Source organism: Paramisgurnus dabryanus, chromosome 12, assembly GCF_030506205.2.
Source record: "Paramisgurnus dabryanus chromosome 12, PD_genome_1.1, whole genome shotgun sequence".
Lineage (NCBI taxonomy): Eukaryota > Metazoa > Chordata > Actinopteri > Cypriniformes > Cobitidae > Paramisgurnus > Paramisgurnus dabryanus.
Window position 1 is genome coordinate 18,275,477 of NC_133348.1, and position 11,421 is coordinate 18,286,897.

Genomic DNA, 11,421 nt, shown 5'->3' on the forward strand with positions numbered 1-11,421 from the left:
CATTAAACACTGGCAAAGACTGTGACTGATGGAGCTCAGGGGAGCTGTATTTGATTACATCACCATCTAATTTCTTGAGCCGGGGGTAAAGATGCATTAGGAAGAGAGTGGCTGGAGATGTCATGAGTAAAGGAGAGCCGGCGGCACTTTACTGGAGTATTTGGGACGGTGAAAGCAAAGTGTCTGTAAACTTAATTGACCTAAATTTACACATAACATCTACTGTACAGTACATAAATACACAAACCTCATTATAGCCAATTTGCTATGAGCAACTACTGTTCTGTTATGAGAATGTATATTGAAGCAAAAGAGTATGCAAGCACTGGCACATACTAATGTGGAAGCGATTGTTGTTGCCTAGATAGCTTTACTTAAAGGTGACATAGAATTATTGAACGGAGTATTTATCCTTGTTCTGTGATGTGACATGTAGACAAATATTTTTTGTTTGGGTCTGTAATGCCTTAGAAGCTTCCTAAAAACCTCTCTCAGATAGCTCTATTAGGGTGGGGGATTTTAAGTGGTTTTGCACCTATTTGGCTCCCCCTACTGGCTTTTAACTTGCAATCTCATTACTGATTGGCTGACTTTGCTGCCACTCAAAAAGTGTAGCCAATTATTTTAAAGTGGAGGGGCAGTGAGATGCCTGTGATGTCATAAGCATCAGTTTTTCAGATTGGGCCGTTTTCTGGCTGACATTTTCTAAAAGAGGAATTTCTATGAGACTGAGATGTTTAGCATGTTTAGCTCTTTTTGTATGTTTGTGAATGCGAGTAGACTACCATTATTCAACAAAGACAAGGTAAAATGGTTTTTCATTCTCTGTCCCCTTTAAGTGGGCTTTGATAATTTGCACAATAGTGGAAGCTGTTTGCACTGTTGGGAAAAATAATGTGGAGATGAGCAGGTACATTACCAAAAAGATAGAAATTACAGCCAGATTTAAACCAAAGTTTTTAATTAGAAAATGTTGGTATTTCGTATCTGTAAGCATTTTTGAAATAAACATACCACATCCAATTTGCCTTATTTTTAATGTTACTGGGGTAAATATCAAATAAATGTGTTATATTTTTTATTATTTGATGACTGATGTAACACTGGTTTGCCTAGCTGACGTCATCAGAAAGCGATCGCCACAAGAGGGTAAAAGTACATTTTCAGATGTTTATGAGGGCACATGAATTTGAAATGTAAATGTAACAGTTCATTCAAAAACTCCAAAGATAGCCAGCATAGATAAAAACTAAATTAAAAGAATAAAATTAAGAGGAAAAAAATCCCATCTAAAAGCTTTATTTGAGAAGAATAAAATCACTTCTCTTGTTGCAGCATCCAAAGCAAAGAACTTGGGCAATAAAACCTTTTCACCAAGCTGCACAAGCAAAACAATCACCCAACATTCAATTTTAGTATCCACAGAGGTTTAATGAGCTTACCGGTTAACCTCTGGCAATTTTTGTCCAAACCAGCTTAAATTAGCTTACACTATTACCTTTCATACTTAAATTGATTACAGCGCCATTACACAGAGCTAAATGTGGCTGCACATCTGCTGTTGTGCTATTTTGGTTAAGCATATCAGAAAAGGTTATCAGGTTAGCATACACTTTTCTATTTTGCTGTCCATTATAGATTATCGAGCAATTTAAAGAGATACTGATTGTATGGTGTATGTATTTTGAACTGGTTTTCAGTGATAGCATGATTTTGTTTTTGTTGTTTATTCATTTACCAGATTTACAGACTACCCTGAAGTCTCTGAATCTCTGACCAAATTTGTTCAAATTCCAAGCAATCTTCAAAAAAATAATTTCACAAAAAAAACAAATGCAAGGTTGTTTTTAACCCATGGCTGGGTGAACGTTGGACAAAACACACCCAATTACCCAATGTTGGGTCGTGTCAACACATGGTTGGGTAACATTTTAGTTCTATCCAATATTTACCCAGACATGAGTTAAAAACAACCCAGCATCTTGTTGATCAAGTGATCCAGGCCAAGTAGAACATGGAGTTGGGCAGACATCATGTACCATAATACTCCATATGGACATCCTACAAAGAGAGCAGATTTACAGCCAACCAGAGTTGAAAGAAAGCCAAGACAAGCATGAGACGGAGAGCTGCTGGTCTGTTGCCAGATGACTGTGGTGTCTCAGGAAGTGCTGGACCAGTCTTTGCAGGTCTGGTATAAATGTAAGGATGACCCTGTGTTTGTGCACGAGAGAGAACATAAAAAGCGTTAAGCAAGTGAATGCAACACTTAATAGTGACATTTTAGGATGAATAGTATGGCATAATAAAATAATAACAATTAGTAGTAATTATTTCTTACCACAGGGGGGCAACTGAGCTCAATAGGGTTTGAAAAGCTCTCCACCATGAACTTTTCCCCCTCAGGTTGAAACTTCCCACACACATAAGAGATGAGAAAAGACTTTAGTTATTGACTACATATGCAGTGAACACAGATTCTGTAGCAGGCGTATATGTTGCACCTGTATGATTATGGCAGACGTGGTCAGAGGCGGCTTTGATACATTGTGAAGATTTAAAGAAATCAACATTGTTTACCATGTTGTTCCAGAGTCCCTTGGCCAGCTCCTCATGTCCTTTTATGGTAAAGTGGAAACAGTCAGGGGTAAAGAAGCTCATGTCAATCTTCCCATTCTGACCAATGAAAATGATATGGTCACATAAAATCCCAATATGTGGCTAGCAGCACAGTACTCTCAGTACAGTCTCTGTATTATGTGACCCTGCCTGTGAAAACCCAGATAAAGTCTGATAAAGTTTTCATGATTTACTGTTCTCTACATAAAATCATAATACATCATGTAAAGTACATTTTGTGAAAATACAGTTGTGTTAAAAAAAATAGCAGTGCAACATCATTACACCCTGGCAAACCACTGTAGTAGTAATAATTCTGCAATGCTAATTATTTACTTACAGATGTAGTAGTGTAATAGAAAAACAACAGATGCATTGGTAATGATATCCACACTACTTGTTCTGAGTAATTGACTCATTCATTAAAAGGGTCGTAATCAAAATAATAGCAGTGTGAAGTTTAATCAGAAAATGAGTTTATTCTGCGCAGCGGCAAGAGTGGTCTTCAATGAGCCAAAAAGGGCACACGTCACTCCTCTCTTTGTCAATTTACTGTTACTGGCTCCCTATATTAGCAACTCGCATCAAATTTAAAGCTCTGGGTATGACACTTAAGGGGTAAATTTCCTTTAACTAAGAGAATAATTTAAAGGTGTTGCATACAGTATAATCCCTTAAAATACCATTGTTGCCATGGAGACGGAACAGAAAAAACATAAGGGATTTTTCTGCAACACCCTTAAGTTTAAGGGAAACATAAGGGTGAACTTAAGGGAAAATTACACTTAAGGTGCTTTATGCCAGTGGTTCCCAAACTTTTTCAGCGTGTGGCCCCCTTGTGTACGGTGCATTCCTTCGCGCCCCCAAAGAAAATTTGTGACAAAAAACTGTTTAACATTTTAATAAAATAAACATTCAATTATACAAAAAAGTAGTGCTTTTGGTTAGTAGCCTTATTTTTTTCGGTTTAATCATTCAGAATTCATGATAAATTAATGTATTTCATAAAATGTCATAAAACTGGGGCCCCCTGGCACCATCTCGCGGCCCCCAGTTTGAAAACCACTGCTTTATGCAACCGGGCTCTGCTCCTGGCCTTTAAAACCACCACTGGGTCAGCACACCCCCCCTCGCTTGCTTATACAGCGCTACGTACCCTCTCAATCCCTGCACTCTGTCACTCTGTCTCTTGTGGTGCCATCTCAAAAAGGGAAAAAACATTATCGCCTACCTTCTCTGGACTGTCTTCCACAACTGTCTTTAAGAATCGCTAAAACTTAATTTCTTCTGCCATTACCTCACCTCCTAATACAAGACTTGCTATCTTTTCTTTTCCTTTTATTCTTGATCTCTATCTATACATTCTTACAAAAAAAACTAATCCATGGCTATGTATACTGTGTTAGACTTAATGAGACTATTTCCAGTGCACTTATGTATTTCTGTTCTTGAGTTGCTATAATTGCTATAATTGCTTTCGACAAAAGCATCTGCTAAATTACTAAATGTAAAACTAATATATCGGATGCTGAATTTCTAAGTAAATGAGCCGTTCCAAAAACTTTGCTCGAAGGAACAACATAATTTGATTAAAAAGTTGACTTGAGAGGGGAAAACAGATAAATGAATACAGCAAAGTTTAGGATGCTCAGCTAAAATGATCTCAAATACTTTAATGGCAACAAAAATCCAAAACAAGTGAAAGAAAACAAACAATACTGTAAAAACAGATTGGTGAATAGTCAGAATCAGGATGGCAAAGATTCAGCCTTTCATCACCTCTAGAAAGATCAAAGATGGTCTAAGATGATCTGTAAATATTGTGATTGAAGCTAAGCTCCAATCGAAGCGAAAAGCCCCCATAATGCACCAGTGTTGAAAACACTTTTTTCACTTTTATTAGTATACTGCTATCTTTTTAACACAACTGTATAACCTTGATGTCTTTAATATTGACTTAGGCCATGTCAAAGACTAAAATTAAAGTAAAATCAATGATTAAAATGAAACTTAGATTATGAGACTTTAGCATGGATTTCACAGACAGGCTATATTTGTTAATAGCCTTCTTACGGGGAGTCTTGGTGGATTTGCGTGTTTGAGGAACGGCTGCAAAACTACAGCAAAGTCATCCTTAAAGAAACGACCACTGTACAGTAATTTCTCCAATGCATTCTGAGACAACCGAAAAAGAGGTTTAGAAGCACATTTCCAGGATACAGCAAGCACACTTGGACATCAAAGAGGTTTTATTTGCAGTTTTTACTACAGCAACACTATTAAAACCCCCCAGTTACCTGTATATAAATCCATATTTTCTGTATATAAATAATTGCCAACACAAACATACCTGGAATTCCAGGTTGACTCCGATCAGTTCCTTCAGATCAGCGGATCCAGCAGCTGGCTTTACCAGACAGGAGCAAAATGACCTGGAGAGTTCAAAGCATTTTAAAGGAGTAAAATGAACCTTTATCACTGACTAGAAAAATATAAATGATTATTTGTATTTAAATTCTGACAGGAAGAATGCTATTACACATAATCATAAGTGATACTCTACACTAACATTTCTTATAAAATTTTTAAAGCGTCTACAATGATTTGTATTCATGACTTTCAGTTGTAGCTGTTTTATAAGCTCGATTTTATATCTTAAACCTTTGAAGCAGACATCCTGGGGTGGGCTTTTGTACTTCCCTCAAGGTCTCCATGGGCAGTATCTGAACCACATTCACTATCATTCGAGGAACCTGCACACAGAGAAAATGTCTCACACACATTACCACATGCATATAGAGTGAAATCTCATAATAATCAACTTACAGTATATTTTCATAGTTTGTGAAAAAACATAATAATAAAACAATTACAATTTATAATTTTAAAACAAACAAAATTAAGATTTTTTGTGACCTAAAAGGACAGTACAGTAATACTAAAGATCCACCTCATTCCTCAGCATCTCCAAGGACACGGTCATGTAATGGACAAAGTTCTCCACTGAATAAAGGGACTGTGGGTAAAAATAGAGGACATACATTTAGTTCTCTTTAAAATAACAACTCCTCCAAAACTGAATACAAAACAAAAGTCACTTGTTGCCACTTATTGTAAACCCATTTTAAAGAACACTATTGAGAAAATTGAAACATGTCCTTAAGACACTGATGATCATCTCTGCAAGCATCTGTATTTACAATGAATTTAAAGTTTGTTTTTGACCTCCACTAGATCCCAGTTTGATTTTTAAAGGGGACATTTCATGAAAACTTTTTCCATGTTTAAGTGCTATAATTGAGTCCCCAGTGCATCTATCAACCTAGAAAATGTGAAAAAGAACAACCCGGTAACTTAGTTTTGGTAGATCATTCTCTGCAAGCACCTAAAAAATTAGGTCATTGAAATTTGGCTCCCCTTGTGATGTCATTATAATAATCAGCGCTATCCAACCATTGCCATTCAGTGCAGAGAGAGAAATCGAGAGGGAGAAAAAATTATTGACAGCACAATTGATTTTCAATTTCCACCATCATTGTGATCGGTGTTTGCATTTCATCAGCTCATTTGCATTTTACGGACACACACAAAACGGAACCTACAAAGTGGCATTTTTAACATGTTATAATAAATTATCGATATCGTTTTAGCTAAAACTTTACATATGTACTCTGGGGACACTAGATTTTTTTTACATCTTAAAAAAAGTCTCGTGAAATTTCAATCTTCCGAAAAACAGCTTTGTAAGCAATACCTTGTCTTTGCAGTAATCACAGATGTCATTCATCCCAATAAGAACAGTCAAGAGTTTCCAGTCCTCATCAAAGTTAATATTCTGTAGCAAAAGATGGGAGATAATTATTGTTATATAATTAAGTTGTAAATAATTACACAATAAACTGAATTCAATGGATAAATCTGAGTCAAAAGATATATGACAGAAACACACAGTAAAAACTAGACTTACTGTACACCTTTAGGTTGTCATTACTGTAAGACAGGAGCTCCTTACCTCATACGTTTTCAGTGTGTCAATCAAATGTCTCACTTGTTCAGGAAGATTACTAGAAAAAGATGCAAAATTCAAATCGTTGTCTGATTAAACATCACATTAGCAAATTTAAAGTAAAGTTTAAAATATGCAAGTGTTTCATTGATATGTGCATGTGTTTGTTTTGTCCTTAATAACAGTTTATGAAGTATGACAAGTGATGTACTGGCATTTACAAGGTGTTATGTCCGGTTACAGCCAGATTAAATCCTGTCTCACACAGAGGAGCTGGAGTTCCATGGACAGTCTGGGTTGGGGCAGGTCCAATTAAATGAGGGTTGAATAGTCTAATAATATCTATCACAGAAAAAGTCAGTTGTTTAAAAAAGTGCGCACACAGATTCATTTAATGATTTATTCTGGTTTATACACTGCAAAAAAATATTTTCAAGAAAAAAATATCTAAAAATTCTTAAATTAAGATGCTTTTTCTTGATAAGCAAAACGACCCAAGAAAATAAATCTAGTTTTTAGACCAAAAATATGAAATTTGAGGGATTTTGTGCATAAAACAAGAAAAATATCTGCCAATGGGGTAAACAAAAAAAAAATCGTGAACATTTTTCTTAAACACTAAATTCAAGAAAAATGCAAGAAAAATGTGCTTATCCCATTATCAGATTTTTTTCAGAGGTGAATAATACTTAAGTATTTTAGTTACATTTTCCAAGCATCTGTGCTTTATCAGAGTGTTTGTCTTGGGAAAAAATTTACTTTTCTTTACTAAAAAATGTTCACTAAATTCTAAAGCATAGAATCATACTGTGTATTCATTATATATTGCATATTCAAATTGATTTAATGACTAATTACATAAAAATCGTGTACTTTTACTTTCTTGAGTAAAAGTAAGAAAATAATTTTTACTTAAGTAAAAGTACAAAAAATTACTAGAAGTTTAATGTACTTAAATATTAAATATAAACCAAAAACTTGAAATTATGAAATGTAATGGAGTAAAAATTATGATAATATGCTTTGGAATGTATGTTTCCAAAGAAAAACACTAATAAAATATGAATTATTGAAAATTTACTTTTATGTAGAAAGTAAAAATACTTAAGTACTATACAACTCTGGATTTTTTTGCTTGTTTTATGCAACAAAAAAAAAATCTATTTAAAATTTAATATTTTTGGTCTAAAAACTAGACTTTTTTCTTGGGCAGTTTTTGCTCATCAAGAAAAAGCATCTTCATTTAATAATTTTTAGATATTTTTACTGAAAACAAGACAAAAATACTAAGAATTTTTTCTTGAAAATCATTTTTTGCAGTGTACTTATTCACTGATGTACTTTTCATTGGTTTTGGCCAGACTACACTCTGAATAAATGCTGGGTTATTTTCAAAAAGGGATGAACCGAAACCTGAAATTAGTTGTTTTAACCCATTGTTGGCTCAAATAGAACCATTTTCAACCCAGCATTTTTTTTCGAGTGTATGAAAATGTTTTATGCAGACTCTGATATAAGGTAAAAATGCATACTTGCAAGTGTAATGACATCTTGAAAGGATCCATAGCCACCAATGCTATTATAATATGCAATCACAATGAAAGATACACATTAATAAATATTCCAGTAATCATACCATAACAGAATGAGCTTGTTCAAATATTAATAATAGAGCATGAAAGGGAATGTTCTCACATAAGATCTTTAGCATAAGCAAATAAAAGCAAAACTAATGTTATAATAGTATCAGTAATACCAGTAAACGTTTACCTCCATGACACGTGTCGAAATTCAATAGGTATGCCAAGAACAGTGGTCGTATTTGCTCCAATGGCTGTCTAAAAGTGATGAAATGATTATTATTACCTTTTATGCTATTTATAGAACTTTGTTCTATTAGCAACACCATTGATTTGTCTGCAATTTTGTACTTGTTTACCCATTTCACCTCATGAATGATTCATCCTGGTTAAAAGACACTACAGAATGACTTTACTTGTAAGCTAGCAAATAAATGGTGTTCATTAAATGTGGACTAAGAAGGTAAATGACTGCACTCACCGTCAAAGAGTCCCCAAGTGCAGCAATCACTTTGATATCTGCCGCTTTCACCAGTTCAACTATTAGAGAGACACAACAAATCACAAGATCGGGCATTAAAATAGTCTCTAAAGATTTTGTTTAATGGTAATACATATTGCACAACAGGATATAACATTCATTATTCTCAATTATAAAGAAAAATGACCATAGCCTAAATACCATAGCTTGTATAATCAAATAGCACACTGATTTTAGATCAGTAACCTGCATTCATTAGTCACACTGTGTATATATATATATTTTTAGAACATTACTTGGTTGCCTTAAACTTTTTAGTTAATTCAACTCAAAAATATTAGTTGACGAAATATATTTACTTGAGTCAACTTATGTTTTTCGGTCAACCAACCAGGTAACTTACTTTTTTATTTGAACCAACAAATCATTTTTTACAGTGCAGATATAGACAGAGTTGACCCTGGACGAAGATGAAAATACTGATCCTAGACCAGCCTACCTGATGTGGGCACTGAAGAAGAAGGGCTCATGTCAGGACAAGTGAAAGGTGGGTGTTTGAAACTGATTGGACGAGTCTTCTCAGGAAACTCCTGTAATATACATTAAACAACATTATAAAAATCCACATTTTGAGTCACAAACAAAGACATTATAACATAAACATGACTGCTTTATGAAAATCACATCAAAACATTGCTGTAATACCTTTCTGAGAGCCTCCTCGCTGTAATGACTAAGTCCTTCTTCATATTCCAACCTCCACTCGTTCCCTTGAGAACAATGTTGGGATCCATAAGTACAGCAGACTTTAGTTAGACAGAATGAAACCGACAAGAGCAGTACAACACAGGCCTTCAATCCACAGCAGAGGTCTACATAAACCTCCCAAAATGATACAGTCGTGGTATCAATCTCCTTTCATGTATTGTGGGACATGTGCTATACCCCATGTCTTTCCAGCTCTGGATGCTTCCAGCACTTACCTTTGACAGGGCAGAGGGCTAGCAAACAGGTTGCCAGGGCAATCAAAAGCCACTCCATAGTGGAGCGTTTCCAAGCGGGTTAGCACAGTGGATGTGCACGCAGAGAGAACAAGGCCATTGTGTCGGTGCCCCTTTATTTTCCCCACTCAAAACAGCTGAGTGACGAAGTTCAGGCCCACAGACATAAAGCACGATCCAGGCACACATGCAGATGCCAGGGGCTGGTGACCATTCACAACTTCAGCAAGCTTTAACAGAAACTGTGTAGCACAGGGGCCTGGGAGAAACTGACCTATTCCACCAGGGCAGATGCAGATCATTACCAAAATACATTTTGGTTTTATGTTGTTTAACCCAGGGTTGGGTCAAAGAGGGACCCAATTCAATATGCTGAGTTGTTTTAAAAGCTTGTTGAGTCACATTTTCTGAGTTGATTTAACCGAAGGGCTGGATGGGTACACTGGATTGAAAATAATACAGCATTTTTTTGTATGAAATGCATGACTATATCATTAAATAACATAGGTCTATTAACATTAAAGGGGTAGGCTATACAAAAATGATAATATGTATTAAAGCCCCCCAACCTAAAAAAATGCGCTTTTAAATGTGTGACTCATAGAAGAAAATACATCTATTCTTCTTTGTGTAGTCTCCTTTAAACCGCAACAGTCACACAAAACAGGCTGTCAGGGATCACTCTATCAATGTGATGTCACATTGATGACGCCCCAATAATAACCACTCACAGACTCTGCCTTATGAGCATGCATAGTTCAACCGTCTGCCAGACCAGAGACACACGTTTTGATGTAGTCCAAAGCAGATGTGTAAGCGCTCTACCCTCTACTTTACATATGGGGAGGGGAACAGAAGCTTTCTTTACATTTAAAGAAACACACACAAAAACAGTGTGTGTTTCATTGCAGCCACAAATGGCCATGTTCAACATCATATAATAAAAGATCTCTGGTGTATTTCGAGCTGAAACTTCACAGACACTTTCTGGGGATACCAGAGACCGGGGGGTCATGCACCAATTTTTTTTTAAGGGGGCACAGTGTGCACAGCTCACAGAAAGTTGTGCATACACAGACATCAAATGAAATATTATAGAGCTTTCAGTCTTTTCAATGGCACTTACATTACTAACAATCTGAACACCCCTGCTTTCATGCAAAAAAACCCAAAATTAAAGTGTTGACTAACTTTCATATCAAATACTATTCAATCGAAATAATGACATATTGGTATTATATTTACATCTGAAACGGCATGTGTTACTTATTTAAGTTTTAATAAATGACTTGTTTAATTGTGCCATTAATGCATTTTGCACAATAACTGCATTATCCTATAAAATTTATGTAATTTTAAATCCATAAGTATATAAACAACGAAAATGACATAAGCTATAGCTACGTGATTGATTTTAATGTTCAATAATGATTTAATTTTTTTTTAGATTTATTAGAGGAATGCATTATTGCATCAAATTTTACCTCATATGTTAGCATGTGTGATTCCGCGCCCCCATGAACTCTGTCGAACTTTGTCATTGTACCAAGATAAATCTAGAAATTTACTAATATAACATGGAGACTGTTACATTTTAAACCATACATTTTCTTCACAGAGAAGGTTAAATGCACATTACCGTACTGGGGTTTGGAAATGAGCGTTTCTTACACATTTTTATTCCTCAGATAACAAAATGCAGCAGCAACTGCAAGACGCAAATGACGTCTGCGA

General features: G+C 35.3%; 1 protein-coding gene across 2 annotated transcripts; it reads right to left on the minus strand.

The window, feature by feature from the left end:
- Positions 1-877: 877 nt before the first annotated feature.
- LOC135737791 (phospholipase B1, membrane-associated) lies at positions 878-9,882 on the minus strand. Of its 2 annotated transcripts, none has more exons than XM_073816305.1 (16): positions 9,670-9,882; positions 9,392-9,456; positions 9,186-9,276; positions 8,687-8,745; positions 8,396-8,463; positions 8,158-8,201; positions 6,847-6,967; positions 6,632-6,683; positions 6,374-6,454; positions 5,570-5,635; positions 5,281-5,372; positions 4,970-5,051; positions 4,693-4,794; positions 2,581-2,618; positions 2,342-2,413; positions 878-2,214 (listed from the first exon to the last, which is right to left on the minus strand). In XM_073816305.1, the coding sequence occupies exons 1-16, from the start codon at positions 9,725-9,727 to the stop codon at positions 2,079-2,081; spliced, it is 1,227 nt and encodes a 408-aa protein (XP_073672406.1). In that variant the 5' UTR covers positions 9,728-9,882; the 3' UTR covers positions 878-2,078. The 2 variants fall into 2 exon arrangements, with proteins under 2 accessions (XP_073672406.1, XP_073672405.1); XM_073816304.1 differs by having other exon boundaries at positions 880-2,214; positions 2,581-2,676.
- Between the last annotated feature and the right edge of the window lie 1,539 nt (positions 9,883-11,421).